This window comes from Lipotes vexillifer, unplaced genomic scaffold (genome assembly GCF_000442215.2).
Source record: "Lipotes vexillifer unplaced genomic scaffold, Lipotes_vexillifer_v1.1 scaffold652, whole genome shotgun sequence".
Taxonomy (NCBI): Eukaryota; Metazoa; Chordata; class Mammalia; order Artiodactyla; family Lipotidae; genus Lipotes; species Lipotes vexillifer.
Window position 1 is genome coordinate 639,654 of NW_006779703.1, and position 18,093 is coordinate 657,746.

Below are 18,093 nucleotides of genomic sequence, written 5' to 3' on the forward strand. Positions count from 1 at the left end.
CCCCCCCCCCCCACTGCCACATGCTGGGAAAGAGCCCCATCGGGTGGTGACAGCTGCAGTTCACGTGGCTCCTGTCCTAAGTCCTCTACGGGCATCAGCTTATTTAGTCCTTGCAAGTAACCAACAGGGCAGGTATTCTCTCATTTTACACATGGGGACACAGGGGCCCTGAGAGGTTAGGTAACCTGCTCAGAGCCACACAGTCCAGGAGTGGTGGAGCTAGGGTGCAACCCATGGCATGCTCATCTCAGACCACATGGGAGAGATGCTGAGGGCGGCCACCTCGACGCCAGAGACCCTGAAAGCAGCCCCAAAGGCTATAGATGATCCGTGTCTGCTGAGGCTTTGAGAGCCTCGAACCAAGTCACCTCCGCAGGTGGGCTTCTCCAGGGCCACCTCCCCATGAGCGGCCTGGAGGGGTCTCACTGGAGAGGTGGGAGTCCCATGAGATGGATGCCTGGCCGCGTGCAGGCGCCCCAAAGAACACGAGGTCAAGCCAAGAGCCAGCGGCCGAGCTGCCTCCCCTCCCGGCACCGGGTCCGCCTAATCCCAGGGGACCAGCATTTTCTACCTGAGCAGGTACAGCCGACTCAGGCCCATCGCTCCCACTAAAATCACTGGTGTCCTTAAGGAACACGTGGTGCCCTCCGAGGAAAGCAAAAGGATTTTCGTGATTTTAGAAACTGATCTCAAGGTCTCACTTGTTAAGGCAGTTCTAGCTTTGCGTGCTTTCCTGACACGCAGATGAATCGCTGCACAGCGACTGGAGGACATCCCAGCGACCTTACCAACGGGGGCTGGGCCAGGAGAGCCCGGAGACGACCTCTCCAGAGGATGGAGAGCCTGAGGCCCAAGGGAGGAGCTCCCCAGCCCATCCGAGTGCCCATTCCTGCCGCCCGCGAGTCGGGTTCTCCTGAACCGGCTCCATTGGTCACCACGCTCCGTCGTTGGTGGGCCGGAGGGTCCCTGTGCCAGCCCCTGAGTGGGTGCCGTGGTCCCTCCAGCATTCCCCATGTGGCCCCTGGGCGTCTCCCCACTGCCAGGCTCCGTCACACTGAACTTCCTCTAGAGCGAAAGCCCCTCGGCTTCCCCTGAGCTCTTTCTCTCCCGTCTCTGTTCCGTCTAATGCCCTCTCTCTGCAGGAGGTCAGCTGGTCCAGCTCGCCCCCTGTCCCAGGATGCTCTCCATGCCTGGCAAGAGGAATTCCCGCCCTTGCCACCCTCTGAGCAGCCAGTCAAGGGCTGAGAGAGAGCAGGAAGAGTCCCCTCCTCCCGGCCCAGGGGCCCTTCCGCTTCCCCCTCAAGCAGCAACATGCTCCAACGAAGCCCTCACCTAGAAGATTCTCCTGTCACCTGATTTTCATCCTTGTGGTCAGCCTGCAGACCCACCGTCCCCTTGCTCTGGCCCAGGGATGCTGCTTCCCCTCCTCCCTCCCCTCCTTGAAGTGCCTGCTCTGTGCTGGATGTGGGAGGACCTGTCGATGTGTCCCCCTGAATCCACGAGAAAATAGGATGCTAAATGAGATCAAATACCTAAGTGATGCAGAATAACATCCAAAAGGTGGGCAGTGGAGTCAGACAAATGTAAGACCAAAAAATAATAAAGCACAGTATCATCCCTGACAAAGTCAAATTCCACCTGGAAGGAAAGAAAGGGCGTCCCACACCCATCAGGACAGCTACTGTCAAAAAACCAGGAAAGAACAAGTGCCGGCGAGGATGTGGTGAAATCGGAACCCTTGTGCCCTGTTGGTGGGAAGGAAAAATGGTGCAGTTACTGTGGAAAACAGTAGAGCAGTCCCTCAAAATAGTAAACATAGAACTACCATATGATCCAGCAATTCCACTTCTGGGTATTTACTCACGAAAATTGAAAACAGGGTCTCTAAGAGATACTTGCACACCTGTGTTCATAGCAGTGTTATTCACAATCGCCAGAAGGTGGGCGCAGTCCAGGTGTCATCGATAGATGAAGGGATAAACAAAACGTGGTATATACATAGGAGGGAACGTTATTCAGCCTTAAAAAAGAAGGAAATTGTGACACATGCCAAAGCATGAATGAACCTTGAAGACATTATGCTAAGTGAAATAAGCCAGTCACAAAAAGACAAATACTATATGATTCCAATTCATGTGAGGTACTTAACAGTAGTCAGAATCAAAGAGACAGAAAGTAGAAAGGTGGTTGCCAGGCGCTGGGGGAAAGGGATGGGGAGTTAGTGCTTCATGGGTAGAGTAACATTTTGGGAAGATGTAAAAGTTCTGGAGGTGGGTGGTGACAATGATTGCAGGACAATGTGAATAGCCTCAATGCCACAGAACTGTAACCATCTTAAAATGGTTATGATGGTACCTTTTATATGTATTCTACCACAATGAAAAGTAAAACAAATTAAATTAAAAAAAACAATAAAGAGGGGCTTCCCTGGTGGCGCAGTGGTTGAGAGTCCGCCTGCCGATGCGGGGGACACGGGTTCGTGCCCCGGTCCAGGAAGGTCCCACGTGCCGCGGAGCGGCTGGGCCCGTGAGCCGTGGCCGCTGAGCCTGCGCGTCCGGAGCCTGTGCTCCGCAACGGGAGAGGCCACAGCAGTGAGAGGCCCGCGTACCTCAAAAACAAAAACCAATAAAGAGGACACAGAAGGTTATGCTATAAGAACTCCTCACGTGGATGTGACTGGCAGGGATTAGGTGTGTGAATTCCCCACTGTCCCAGTGGCACAGAACGTGCAGGAACTCAGCGACAGAAAAGTGAATCAGAGAAGCAGTGTGGGGTTAAAACACAGCTCTCACAGCCCTGACACAGCTGCGGGACTGCAATAAGTAAGGATACGTAAGCAATATAGTTTAAGATGATGACTAGAATCAACACGTAAAAACTCCACACTCGGAAACTCTCTGGCGGTCCGGTAGTTAGGACTCGGTGCTTGCACTGCTGAGGGCCCGGGGTTTGATCCCTGGCTGAGGAACTAGGATCCTGCAAGCTGCTCAGCACGGCCGAAAACCAACCCAACAAACAAAACTCCACACTCTTCTTGTGGGTTTAGGGGCCTTTTACAAAAGGGAAATTCTGAAAGGCCCAGAAGGGTGCCTTCACGCACACTAAGCCGTGGTGTTGGGTCTATGGCTGCTTCCTGACCACGGAGTGTCGGAGGAGAAACCGAAAGGCTGAGTCACTGGGATTGTTAAAAACTTGCTTCCAAATAAGTCATATTTTAAGAAGATATAAAAGCGACAAAGACAGGAAGTCAAGAAAATATTAGCAACGGGCACAAGACAGAAAGAAATTCAGGGGCTGCAGCCATGATGCCAAAGAACAAGTTTCATTCCTGAAAAAGAACGAAAACAAATGGATTTGGGATTCGAGGGAGATGAACTGTCTCTTCTGGGGGGAGGGGAGGGGTCTAATAACAGAGATAAATAACTGTCTCTTCTGATCGAGAGACGACAGGAAAATGCCAATTCAGACCAGAAATGGCAAACATATGTCCACAGACACAGTGGGAAATAGAAAAATAAGATATACCTATATTAATGATATATTGGATAAAATGGACAAGTTCACAGGAGAATGTGAAACATCATCACTATAAGAAATAGGAAACCCAAGAGGACCAAGACCCATGAAAGACACTGAAAACGTTCTCAGTTATCTTTCCTTTGGCCAAACAGGGCCCCACTCGATGGTTTTTGCAAGTGAAAGTGAAGACCCTTCAGGTCCTGGAGGAGCTGGTCATTCACATCACCCCAACTGCCCTGACGCAGACAGAAAGAATGAACGTTCACACACCTCTTTCGGGAAGAAATCCCAGTGCTGCTAATAAAACCCACCAAAGAAAGTGCAGAGCAATCTCACTTAGGAATAGCAAAGCGTAACTCAGAATAAGCAGTGGGCAACAGACTCCCAAGTGTGCTGAAAGGCAGCACAGGGACCCAGGGAGCGCTCCATTCAACCCCGAAATGCAGGAAGATTCACACTGGCGAACCCCCTCTCCACCTGGGGCCCCATTTCACCAGTGCCAGCAGCCCGCCACTCAAGGAGGGAACTCAGAGCTCTGCAGCTGCCAAGGAAGAAATGATTCTTCCTTAACTTCATAAAAGAGTATTTCACACATGGAAAGAAGACTCATTGTCTATCCCTTCCCCTCCTCGTCTCTAGCAAAGATAAAATAAAATTAAAAAAGCATCTTTTGCCCAAAGGAGAAAGACTGAAGGTTTGAGGCACTGTTGCCCTCAGCCAGGAATGAAGGGAGGCAGCTGCGGCCACACCCCCTACTCAGCAGAGAGTCACCCTCCAACCCAGCTGGAGCGGGGAACCAAGAGTGTCAACGTAGGGAGGAGGTGACACCCTTCCTTACAGATGATCTGCTGACCCGAAAAGGCCAAGGGGGAGGAGGACGGAAACAAAACAAGAAGCTGTGGCACCGTTAGAAACCACGTGCACAAAGCCGGCCAAGTGTAAAACAAATGCACAGAAAAGGAGCTTATGTTCCAGCAACGGCCAGATGGAGGATAAACTGGGCGAGATATCCCAGTCATAGCAGCAGCCACAACCCGCAAGACTTCTAGAAACTGAAGAAGTAATCTGCAGGAGAAAAGGAGTCCTGTGGGTGGGGCGGAGGACAGACTGCTGTTTCCTGGACAGGTGGTCTTGTTAAAACGCTCCCAGATCAATCAACAAATCAGGGCAATCACCACTCAAATCCCAACAGCCACTTATGAATCAAAGATCTGCATGTCTAAAACCCTGGCACGGGAGGAAACCCTCGGCAGGCAGGCACTCTGGTTGAGCCCTCGGCACCTTCCCAGAGGACGTGACCTTCTCCAGGGTGCACTAGCTGTCACCTCTTCCACACTCGCCCCTGCCACCTGCCTTCCCCAGTCTCTGTCTCAGCCTCTCCTCGGCCTCGGCCTCCCCTCCCCGGCCTCCATCGGGAGCCTGCGCCCCCCCCTGCCTCCACAGTCCCGGGGCCATCCCTTCTATCCAAGGCTCTCACACCATCTTGACACGGATGCCGCCCCAGACGTCTCTCCCAGCCACACTTCTGTGCCCTGCAGACACCTGCCTACCTGCCACCATCCCCGAGTGTCCAAGGGGACGTGTCACCCAACGTGGCTGCTATGGATAAGGCCGCCAGCTTTAGCAAATAAAACTACAGGTCGCCCAGTTAAACTTGAATGGCAGGTAAACGAGTTCTTTTTAGTATAAGTACGTCCCAAGTATTGCTTGAGACACTCTTATACTAAAACAATCTGTCGCTTCACTGACACTGAATTTGAGCGGGGGCCCTGTGATTTCCTGGAAGCCCCAGCTGTGGTGCGACAGCTCTCTGGCCCCTGCCTGCTAGGTGCCTATAGCTGTTCTGCATTCCTCACTGCTTCTTCCCTTCCCACGGCCGGCCGAGCCCTCTGTCCACCTGTGGAGCCCTCTGGAGCCTCTCCCCTCCTTCCAGCTCAGCCCCACCTTCTCTCGCCCTGTCTCCCACCTCCAGCCCCCGCCCAGCCCCTGCTGGGCTCCGGCACAGCAGCCCAGGGCTCTTTAAACCATTTGTTCCATCTCGTCACCACGTTTAATATCCTCCAGGTCTGCCCGTTGCCCTCGCAATGAAGTCTGAACTGCTCCCCTTGGCCCAGAGGATCGGGTCCTCCTGTAGCTTGGCTCAAAGCCCTCTTCCCCTCGTGCTTCCATCACAAAGGCTTCTGCAAAGTTCCAAGGCCTTTGCATAACTGTTCTTGTGCTCTGGAGCGCTCTCCCCGACTCCCTGGGGCTTGCGATCTGGGGCCCCGCCGCCCGAGGCTTACTTCTTTCTGCATAGATGGCACCCTTCGCATACGTGGCTCAACGGGAGCACGGCTTCTCAGCCTTGGCACCATGGGCGTTTTGTGCTGGACCCTTCTTCGTGTGGGGCTGCAGCGGGCAGCCCCCAGCAGTAGGCTGTGTAGCGGCACCCCTGGCTTCTACCTACTAGAAGCCCCTTCCAGGCCTGACACCCTGGGGCCCACTTGTGTTCTGTACCAGGTAGAATTTACCAGGAGAAATTAGTGCTTCCCCGATGCTCCCTTATCTGTCCCTCCACCCAGCCCGCAGCCATCCTTCCTCTCGCAAATGGACCCTGGAATCTTCTGGAGGCAATACAGGAACATGCAGAGAGCACCAACCTAGGGTGTCAGTGTCACCAAGTTTCTGTTACGCGACTACGCCTTTCAGGCCTCTTCCCTCGTAACACGGGTTTGCTATGTGATACATGAACTGCTTTCATGCCAGCCGACAACTGGCCTGAGTCTGTGACAGTAAGGCAGGCATTAATCATTCAGTCATTTGCTGGGTAAACTGCTGCCTTTGGGCCTCCCAGGTGAGGTCTGGCTCAGGAGAACCCTTCCTGGTGAGCCTGTCGGGTGTCTGGGTGCAGAGCCCCAGGGAGCAGGGTGGGCACTGCCCGGCTGGGCCGTGGAGGGCAGAGGGATGCGGGCCAGGTCTCTGGTCCCACAGAATCGACCGTGGGAACTGCACCCGGGAGGGAGGGCGCAATCGTGGAGGGAAATAAAGGAGACACTGTGAGGCCTAATGAGGAATAAATAAGAATGGCTTGGCTGTGATGTGCCGCTCGGGCCCACGGGGTCCCCTGCTCTCCTGCCGGGACTTGGCAGTGGATCCTGCTTGAATGAAGCTGCTTAGCGTCTGTGTTTTGAATGATGACTGAAGTGATGTCTTAGAAAACACTAAAATAAAACAATCTTAGGGAAAAAACTTCTTTCTCCACCGACAACAATACCGTCGTTATGTTACAAAGAATAAGTTCTTGTTTAGGTTGGGAGCCTCCTCTTGCCGCTGTGTTGACATAACCCTCCTCGCTAAGAACAAACGCGTTCTCTAGAAATGTTACCCAGACCCAAGGTCATCCATCCTGGAGCAGGGAGGGCTGGTGCCAAGGACATCCCTGTAGGGGCTCCGTGTGTGGTGTGTGTGTGTGTGTGTGTCTGTGTGTGTGTGTGTGTGTGTGGAGGGCTGGTGGCTGGGCCTGGGGACAGGACAGAGCCCCATCAGCATCATGTTTTTCTCCATCTGCCAGGAAGAAAGTGAAGAGCCAGGGGTGGGCGGGCACAGGGCCAGGGTAGGTGCTAAGGCCAGAGCAGCCGCCCCATCTCCCCTTCACCCCTCCTAAGGCTGCAGCGTCTCCTCCTCGGGTCTTCCCAGAGTCCCCAGCAGAGCAAGAGGCTCTTGGGCAGGGATCCCACAGCCCTCAGGCGTGTGCCCTTCTCAGAGCCCCGTGAGACTCTGCCACATATCAGGCACTGTTCTGCAAGGGACACGGCTGGCTCAGATGTAATGGGGTTACAAGATTGAAAAGTTCACCTCTCGGGGCTCAATCTAGGCTCAGTCAGGCTCAATGAGGAGAGGTCTTGCCTGCCTCTGTCAGCTTGGACAGGTGCCCTACTCCCAGTCCCCCGAGGTTCCTGGGATGGCATCTGGCACCCGGCACTCACATCCAGCCGAGAGGAGAGAGTCAGAAGGCTCCAGGAGGAGACGGATTGCTCAGCCTGGGTCCCGTGCTCCTCCCTGAGATGAGCCTGGGGGGCGGGCTGGGGCCGGGGCCCTCTGGGTGGGGGGCCCTCCGTGCCAGGTGGACCTCGGGAAAGACGGGCTCTGTGCCCGAAGGAGTGGGATGCTGGTGGGCAAACCCGCGGGGCTGCACGGTCGGCAGCTCAGCATCTTCGCTGGAATTCACACCACATGGAGCGCCCACATCGCACCCTCTGCCAGACAGCACTTCTGAGTAGAAGCTGTGAATCTGCTTCATTCCGGGAGAAAAAAATCAGGAGGAACAGACTTTCCGAACTAGCTATTTGCCTTAAGTAAGGATTCCACCTACATTTCCTTGACGTGTTGCTACCACCACTTCCAATGAGGGCATAAACATCTCTCAACAGCCCTGGCCTGGGACTGACACTACGCACACCGACTGGCATAGACCTACGGAAGGAAGACAAAACCCAGAAACTCCTCCCTGCACCTAAACAGAATAGAGAGGGTAATAAACAAACACACCAGGTCGATTAGCAAAAAGAATCCTTCCGATGATCTGGACTCCAGGATTAGAACCGCCTCCAGACGTAAAACAGCACAGTAATCTGCAGTAGTCACATCGACTGCATTTCCTGTGACGCCCTGGCCGGTTCCAAACAGTTATACTTGCATTTATACAGAGTCACATATTTCAATAAACATAGCAGCCTTGCAAGAAAACCCCCAACCGCCCCCAGCATGCCAGGGAAGGTGCGTGTTTCCCAGGACAGATGACAGATGAGTTCACAGAGGACAGTGTCAGCCAGCCCTCCTGAGTAAAGGTGGACTCATAAAAACAGGAGCTTACAATGAAGTCATCATAGACTAACTCTGGGTCCTCTGGAAATGCCCTTCTTTTCTGATTGATGAAAAACAAGAAATGCCACCTTGCTTTTCTGGGTGGCAAAATCTTCATCACCATGGAGATCTAGCTCACATCACCACTTGGGAAGAAAACTGTGTGCTCCTGTAATTCTTCTAATTACCGCTGGGCTCCAATGACACTAATTAATGGATAATCTCATAAAGCTGTGTTTCTTTTCCCAAGATATAACATTAGCCAGACCTCTCAGAATAATGTTAAGATTCTAGGATTTTAAACTTCCACCAGAACATGTATTATTTTCTTGGTAAGCAAGGAAGGTCTTTATATGTGACCCGTGAAATAGTGTTTTATTTATACAAGCTTTAGAGGGTGCAGTTTCTGGACAGCAGTAAAGAACACTTACTTGTTTATTTATGTTTAAGAAATGAGCCAACCCGGCTCTCTAACTTGCTAAAACAGAAATGTTCATTTCTTAGGAAACTAAAACAGTAAGTTCCACATCAAACCCATAGATCCTAATGCAAAAGAAGAGAAAAATATTATTATAAGACTGGGCTTTTCACATAGCTTCAGCCAAAACACTTAAGTGGCAAGATCATCTTTCAGATTACACTCTACTGAAGCAGATACTAAGGGTTTTAGGCAGATCCAACACTCCTTGGTGAGGTGTGCGAATAGGGAGATTGGACTTGCAGCCCCTCTCGTCCCAGACAAGCCCCACGGCCCCAAGCTGCTTCTCCAGCAGCTACAAAGCAGTGTGGTGTCACCCCTTCACCGACGGGCACCTCGCAGCAGGTGCTTCAGACCAGCATCATCTGTTCGGCAGCCAGGACACAGGTTTCCCAGGGCCACTGGATTCTTTCACTTTAAAAGATCTACTTAGTTTTTATTAAAAGGTAACTAACTAAATACACGAAATGAGTCCAGCAGTTAAGGCAGTTTAGGAAGGTTGCTTAGCATTTTGTGAAAACACTGTGGACAGGGGAGTGAAGATGACAATTTCTCGTGAAATTTTGCCAAGGCTGGTGGAGGTCCCTGTCACCACTGGGTTTCCATCTAGTCCCTCAAAACAGAAAGCCGAGCGTGTCCCGCCCCCTCACCAAGGGTCCCTCTTTGAACTTCTATTAGCCAGAAGTGACAAGTCCACGACAAACAACAACAAGCTGTGGCGATGTCCCCGAAGAGAACATCTGCCAAGGCGGCTTTACTGGCAAATCAGCAACTGCTGCCTGTGACACAGCCAGATTCTCAGTTTTAACTAATTTTCTAGGTAAATGGCCCGTGGTCTGATTCCGAAACCCTGAAACGGCCGCACCCGCAGCGCAGAGCCGGGAGCAGAGGGGCGGGAAGGGAGGCCGCGCGGCCGCTCTTTCCTCCTGAGCCGAGAGCTCCCGTGGGGCCGGGGTGGGTGAGAAGCGCCCGCCCCTCCAGAGCCCGCGACGCCTCCGAAGCCGCCCCTTCCCCCGAGGGAGGCGCCGCCCGCGGCCCCGTCCGGAGCCGGAGCCGGGGTGGCCGGGACCCCCGCCCTACTCACCCAGGAGCAGCCAGAGGCCGCGCCGCGGGAGGCCGTGCAGGTCCCGGGCCATGTCGTCCGCAGCCGAGTCCGCCCGCCGCGCGCCCCGCCGAGGACTGAGCCCGCCGAGACCCAAAGGGAGGGCCGACATTGGGGGAGCCGGGCTGGCCAGCACCTGCCGGCGGGGCGCCGGGGCAGAGGCTGAACCTGCGAGGCGACCCGGCCCTCGGCGAGTGGGCGGGAGGCGGCGGCAATGCGGCCCGCCGGGGATGGGGGCGCGCCGGGACCCAAAGGGAGGGCCGACATTGGGGGAGCCGGGCTGGCCAGCACCTGCCGGCGGGGCGCCGGGGCAGAGGCTGAACCTGCGAGGCGACCCGGCCCTCGGCGAGTAGCCCTGAGAACGCGGAGCGAGCGCGGGGCCGGGACCCTTCCCGGGCGAGCGCACACTTGGGCTCCGGGGGACGCTCCTGAAGTGTTTGACAGACAGGCAGACATTTGTTTAAGTAGAGCGGCTCTTCTAGACACAGGGCATCTCCATGTCAACCCCGGGCACCCTCCCTCCTCCTCTCCCTGGGCCACAACCGCCCACTCCTACCTCGGGGGTCTGCTCTACAAAAGGCCAAGGCCACCCTTGCCCATCCACCTCTCCCAAGGTGCAGGCACTGGGGATCCTGAGAGGACAAAACCAGTCCCGGGGCCTGGGGAGACTCAGAGTAACCAAAAAAGGACCCATAGGCCCAGTGCGGAACTGGAAAGACAAGATGAGCAACAGGGTGCGGGTGCAGGGGAGGAGGTGCACGAAGGTCCTGGGGCTGGAGGGGAAGAGGGCTCTTTGGGGGGACAGAAAGGTGGCCCTGGTGGACGTGCTGCCGAGAATGGGTGGTTGAGAGGCAGAGGAGGCTGGGCCTCGTTCTGACTCTGAACTTGTGTAAAAAGAGAAGGGCTCCCTAGGGTGACACGTGAGAGCCCCGGGAAGCCTGAGGAAGCAAGATTTCCCCAGCTTGCTTGCTCAGACCTGACCTGGGAGGCATCAGCCCAGCACAGCTGAGCTGACCTGGGCTCTCTAAGCTCCTCTGGTGGCTGGAATTCACCTTGCAGTGGTTCCTTCTTGTAACAAACTATTCCAAGAACTCTGAGCAATTGAGTAAACTTATGCTCATGCTAAGGATCATCTACTGCCCTGGGGAGGAGGAAGAGTCACTACCCCGAGAGCAACTCACATCTTTGTGGCTGAAGCTTCATACATGTAGCAGAGTGCCTCGTGCAGGATCCTGTGGTCAGTCCATGTGGGCTGATTCAACACTTCCCTCTGCTGAATGAAAGGGAACAGGGCCACCTGCTGTCAGCTCAGAGAACAGGCAGCAGCTGACAGCCAGGTGGTTGGGAGGGCACTCAGGGCCAGCATGCCTACAACCTGGGGGTCCCAAGTGTCCTGATAGGGGTCTGTGTCAGATGGTGGCAGAGGCCACATGCGCTTTCGACTTGAGTAGCCCCGCTTCCCAGACCTTAGGAAGATACACCCCAGCGGGTGGCCTGGCCTCTCTATTCATTTAAGAAACATCTGAGTCCCAACTGTGTGCAAGACTGTGCTGCATAAACAAGGCAGGTCCTGCGCTTCAGTTGGTGCGTCTAGTGAGGAATGTCCAGATCTAAGTAACATGAACGCTGTGACACAGGAACCACACGTATGGGGCCTGGTGTGCCTGGCTCAGCTGCAGTGTAAGAAGCCTTGAGGGCGGGGTGGAGGAGTGTGTGAGGGGCTGCAGGCCAGAGTGAAGAGCCAGTGACCGGGGACCAGGCCAGGTGGGAAAGGCGCGGTTACGGGAGATGAGCGGGGCCCAGCCCGAGCCTGTGAAGCCCTTGCTGGTGAGGGGGAAGAGCAGGTATCTCTGCTCTCAGACTCACGCTCCGCTCACCCTTCTGAGGCACCCACTCCACCCCTGGCCTGGGGGCCTCCCTGCATCTTCTTCGGGTCGGCCTTCTTCATTACCCCCAGGTGCCTTCATTAACCTGGGACCCCACTGGGGGCAGCAGGAGCCATTCTTTGCAACATGTTCTTTGAGGCTCAACTGCAAGAGGAGGCATGGGCTGAGCAGGGGAAGCCCTCTGCCACTTCGCCATTTTCTCACACTCACCACCCTGACAGACACATGTACCTAGCAAGACAAAGTGTTATTTCTCAAGTTCATGTACTTAGGAAGTTCACAGTTCTCTTGGGAATGCCAAAGTCAAGAGGTATACACACCATGGCACTTTCTCCCCTAATGGTTTTCTTTTCTGCACCTTGGGTCTGGGTAAGAGGTGCCCCAGTAATTACGATGGGTTTTCCCTTCTGCAGAGGTAGGAAAGTGGGACAAACTCTTTAACACTTGTTCCTGTAGCTGGGACACACATCTAAGAGTTGACAATTTTGCCCTGGCTAGATTTTGTCTGGCGTATCTGTATTTCTAGCTGGTAGCATGGAAAATCATTCCTCTCCCTGGGCACCTCCATCTGTATGGATGCTAGGTTAAACAATGGAAGAGTTGAGAAAATGGCCAAGTGCTTTACTGTATGCACAGTAGGGTTAAAGACACAATCTAGATAGTTCAACAAGACCTGGTCAACTTTACTAAAAATTCAAAATTAAAAGGCGGCTTCTGTTTCTAGCCATGATGAAGTAAGAGGGACTGGATTTACCCTCCCCACTTCAACCAAAAAACTGGACAAAACAGATCAACAACACTTGTCACACTGGACCACAGGAGAGGGATCCCTAAGAGATGGGAAACAGCTCTATTACAAATACATAAAACAACCACACTTAAGGCGATAGGAATAAGACAGAACCTAAGTAAATTTAGAGAATGATATCCTGACTGCACCCTGTAAGGATAAAGACAAAGAGATCTTTACACAAATGCTGTACTCCAGGTAGTAAATGTTTCTCCCAGGAGTCTGATTTAGCAATGCTGTCATGACTTGATGTGTATACTAGGTCTGAATAAACAACTACAGGTGTGTCTGGGTGCACAGATTGATAGAAATGCATACATTTCCTAGTTCTCTCTGCTGAGAGGGCCTACGACCAACTCCAATAGCAGTGAGCACATCTACTGACCAGATCTTGGTTTCTAAACATCATTCTCAAAGAAAAGGAAACACAGCTTGTTGGAGAAGTGGCTGATTCCAGGGCTGGGGCAGGGAACATATAAGATGAGCCTAAAATATTCTGTGGTGCCAGAAAATAAGTACTTGAAAAAAGATGATGATTTTCAAAGACAAATAACCCAACCCAAAGAAGCTCCTTAATGCCTACAGGTGGAATAATTTGAGCGACAAAGCAAGCAACGATAGTGTTATAACTCACAGAAGAAAATGGACATCACTGAGTCCATATTGAAATAAATAACTGAATAAATACATGGGGGAGAAAGGACAGGTTTTCCTTACGGAACAATTCTGAGTAATAAATGTAGAAGGAAGAAAGACATACAAAATCATCATTAGACAAACACCACAAGAATAACTGTTGCAGGCAAGATTTGCTGATGGATGCTAAACCAGTGAGCAAAAGTTTTAGGAGAAACAGATACTATCAAAGATCTCCCTCAATTACGAAGGAAAAATAGTAATACAAATAAAATAAAGTGGAGGAACCCAAGAGAGGCCGCCATAACCAAGTGATAAAGGATAAATCACCTGTAGGAGCTGGATCATGTACCCCAGATACGAAGTACCGGAGACCTCTTCTGTGGTATATTCTTCATCAAAAAACGCATAACCTCGGGCTTCCCTGGTGGCGCAGTGGTTGAGAGTCCGCCTGCCGATGCAGGGGACACGGGTTCGTGCTCCGGTCTGGGAGGATCCCACATGCCGCGGAACGGCTGGGCCCGTGAGCCATGGCCGCTGAGCCTGCGCTCCGCAACGGGAGAGGCCGCAGCGGTGAGAAGGCCGCGTACCGCAAAAAAAAAAAAAAAAAAGCGTAACCTCAATCTCATCAGGAGAAAACAGATGATAAATCAAAATTGAGAGGCATTTTATAAAAATAGCTAATCAAATACTCATCAGAAGTGTCAAGGTCATGGAAGACAGGAAAATAACTTAGGAACTGTCCCAGACTGGAGAGGATGGAGAAAACACAATAACTAAATACAATGTGGGACACTGGAGTGGGTCCTGCAGCAGAAAAAGAACAATAGGGGTTAAAATTGGTGAAATCTTAATAGGATCTGTGGTCAGTAGTATTGTACCAATGTTAATTTCCCAGTTTTGATAATTTTACTGTGGTTATGTAAACTGTTAACATTACAGGAAGCCCAACCAAGGGCATATATGAACTCTCTGTACTATTTTTGCAACTTTTCTGTAAATCTAAAATTGTTGCTAAGTAAAAAGTTAAGAGCCTATAACAAACACTTAATCTGAACACTACTTGTGTGCCTATTTCCCAGAAGTTCTCAGTGAACACTGTAACCATCCCTACTTAGGAGAGAGAGAGAGAGAGAGAGAGAGAGAGAGAGAGAGAGAGAGAGAGAGAGAGAGAGAGAGAGAGAGAGAGAGAGAGTGTGTGTGTGTGTGTGTGTGTGTGTGTGTGTGTGTGTGTGTCTGTGTGTGTTTGGTGGGGGAGGGAATCAGGGAGGGAGAGGTAGGAAGAGAGAAAAAAAAGAGAGAAAACGAGAAGAAAGCAGCAGGCTCTTGATCCAGTTATATCTGAATTAATTTCTGCAAGTGTCACTTATGTGAGTTAATTTTACCTTTTTTGTGCTTTGGCTAGCTTGTGTTTCTATCATTTGTAATCAAATGCCCCCTAACATAGCAACTTATGGCCTGCTTCATTCTAAGAAATTTTCAGGCAGGTTATAGACGTTCATAGAAGAGAAAAAAAAGATAATCAACAAAGGAGAATGAAAGCAAAACGGCAAGATACTACAACAAAGTCAGGGTAAAGTTACAACACAGAAAGATGCATCACTGCACACTGCTTGATGACTGCACTACCGGAAGCAGCAACCCTTGATGCGCTCATATCGTAACAAGTACTGTGGCAAACGCTTTACTTTACTCCATGCCTAGGAGGGCAGATACTTCTTGTATCTCCACTTTACACACCAGACAACTGAGGCACAGGGAAATTATATAACTTGTCCAAGGCTAAACACAGCAGACAAACTTGGGGCAGGAATCTGAATCAAAAAAATCTGGCTTCAGAACCTGCCTTCTTAAACAGTAAACTGTTAGAAATCATGCGCAAGTTTGGCTCTCAGCTTCCTTGAGGAACACCGAAGTTGTTTATAACGATGTCCATAATATACATAATAATGACATTCTCTGATCTGTCAGGGGAGTATCACTATCAACCCTAAGTATCACGATGTTATTAAGATAAAAGTTCTATATAAATACGAAGAGGTGGCGGTTTATTTAATACTCATAGCTCACACCGACTTTATCCCCAAGAATCAAAATTCAGGCAAAGATACACTGAACCTATAAGCAATCTTATATTGTTCCTAGCAGTTCTCTAGAGGTAACAATTACAGGTGTATTAGTTTTCTATTGCTGATGTAACAGATCACCACAAGCTTGGTGGCTTAAACAATACAGATTTATTATCTCATACTTCTGTAAGTCAGAAGTCGGAGACAGGTTTCAGCAGGCTAAAATCAAGATGTCGGCAGGGCTGCACTGCTGCTGGTAGCTCTAGGGGACAATGTTTCCTTGCCTTTTCCAGCTGCTAGAGTCCACTTGCAATCCTTGGCTCCTAGCCACCTTCCTCCATCTTCAAAGCCAGTAACAGTGGGTGAAGCCCTTCTCGAAAGGCCATTTCTCTGGTTCTCTCTTCTGCCCACCCAGATAATCCAGGATCATCTTCCCATCTCAAGGTCAGATGATTAGCAGCCTTACTTGCTTCTGTACCTTTAACTCCCTTTTGCCATGTGACGCATTCACAGGTTTGGGCACGAAGACTGGTCAGCTTGGAGGGCCATTGCTTTGCTGACCACAGGAGCTAACACTTATTAAACATTTTACTATATGCCAGATAGATACTTTGCAATAAGTAACAGTGATCAATAATGAAAAAAAGTTAAGTCAATATATGCAGAACTCTGGCTGAAGAACTATTTTTTAAAAAAGAAACTACCTGTAATATTGAGCTTCTCGGTTATACATGTTATCTCTTTGGACTAGAATTAACATTGGCATTAGGCAGAGCCAACTGGGAATTTTTAGTCTCACTTTTTTGGTGATAGTCTCAGGGTATTCTACAACATTCCAGGCCTCTGGTTATCTGCAAACACAATTACCTGTATATTCTATTTGGTACAGCTAAAGTGCTCTTTGGTGTCCCAGTAATACAGCACGAAAGAAAAATGCTTCTGAGCAATAATTAAGTCTGCTAAAATTATCTGAAACTTTGCTGGTTGAAGATATTTGGAAACCTGGATAATGTGACCAGTCTTTTAAATTCTATAACAATTTAATATAATTAACCAATGTCAAATTAGAGATCTTAGAGAATAAGATAAATACTGCTTTTTCACTTGCAGTTCCAAAGATTCATGAATTTCTCCAGTTTCTACATTTTACTTGGGAAGCTTAATAACAGTGATCAATTTACATGGTCATGGCTAAAAGCCTTTTGATCTAAAAGTTGCCTGATCTTTACATACCTTTTGGTTTTGAAGAGGACATCTTTATTTAAAAAAACCTCCAAGTTATAATTTCAAATGATCCTTTCTATATTTTCAATTACTAAATTGAATTCAGTAATTTGGTCTCCATGTACTCTAAAAGAGAATTCCATTGAATTAAATCCTTTTAGAAACAAACGACTAGAGGTATACTTCTTATGGCTGCTAGTATGTTAAAAATGTCTAATCCATGTTTCAACTTTATTAAAAAAGGTTACTCTGAATGTAGCCTTTTAATATAAATAACCATATGATTTAACAGATAGGAAGAAATCTCCATAATTCTAGGATTCTACTAACTTGATGTATGGCCAAAACTAGAGAATCATCTACTAATTTGATGATTTTCAAGTTTTATTTAATCGAGTCCTTTAAAAAAAATTTTTTTTTAATTAATTAATTTATTTTTGGCTGCGCTGGGTCTTCGTTGCTGCACACGGGCTTCCCCTAGTGTGGTGAGCGGGGGCTACTCTTCGTTGCGGTGCCCGGGCTTCTCATTGCGGTGGCTTCTCTTGTTGCAGAGCACAGGCTCTAGGCGCGTGTGCTCAGTAGTTGTGGTGCATGGGCTTAGTTGTTCCGCGGCATGTGGGATCTTCCAGGACCAGGGCTCGAACCCATGTTCCCTGCATTGGCAGGTGGATTCTTAACCACTGTTCCACCAGGGAAGTCCCCCCCAATTTTTTTTTAACATCCTGGAACCCAATTTCTGGTAGACGTTTGGACTGGGTCTGGTAATAACCGGAGACAAATTAATATACGAAATAAGCCTAAAAAGTCCATGAAAGAGGAAAAATTTGAAATGCAATAGCTTGATCTATAGCCTTACTGTCCATTCGTATTCCATATAAACACTGGTAGGTAATTTACACTTGGAAAATGCCACCAAACTTGCAGAAAGTATTAAATTTTACTATAGATTCTACCTTTATTAAATATAAGTACACCAAATATAAATGTTAAATGGGTAACTTTTAATCAAGCAATACCAACTAAATATCGAATGCTCTAAACATTGTAAACATCTGAAGAAGAAAATGCATATTTGTTCATCTACTACTAGTAAAACTCCAACTTTAAACAGTATGTTACCTTTAAAAGTAAGCAATTAAAGAAATTTATGTTATCAGATAAAGCATAAAATTAGGTCTTGAAAAGTGTTCCAATTTACACTCTAACCTAATATAACAGAACTTATTACAAAATGAACATAACATGGTGACCATTTAAATTTAAGCACTTTACCAAAGTTCACTCTTCCTAGTGAAAGCAGGGAAAATACATCTAAACGTTTAATACTAAAGTCATAAAAATGCATTAAATGTATCACAACAGTAATTTAATTATTTTGGAAACTTAAAAATATACATATTCCAAAATGTATATCTATAGACTCAGTTTATTTGCTATCCTATGGTCCAATATAAGAGTCTTAAGACAACTGAAAAGTGGAACTAAGAACTTCAGGTAAATTATATTTTTCATGTATGAAATAATAATAATAAACCTTTTCTTGGTCA

The 18,093-nt window shown here is 49.4% G+C and overlaps 1 protein-coding gene across 2 annotated transcripts in view; it reads right to left on the reverse strand.

Moving 5' to 3' along the window:
- The window catches only part of RAMP1 (receptor activity modifying protein 1), a 49,779-nt gene extending 39,794 nt beyond the window's left edge, over nt 1–9,985 (reverse strand). The window contains exons 1-2 of one of the 2 annotated variants that reach the window (XM_007452900.1): nt 9,924–9,975; nt 8,941–8,944 (exon numbers count right to left, since the gene is read on the reverse strand). In XM_007452900.1, coding sequence (XP_007452962.1) covers nt 8,941–8,944; nt 9,924–9,975 — 56 coding nt within the window. Of the gene's footprint in view, nt 1–8,940; nt 8,945–9,923 lie in introns of both variants that reach the window. The other variant, XM_007452901.1, reaches the window with a different exon arrangement.
- Nucleotides 9,986–18,093: the final 8,108 nt, after the last annotated feature.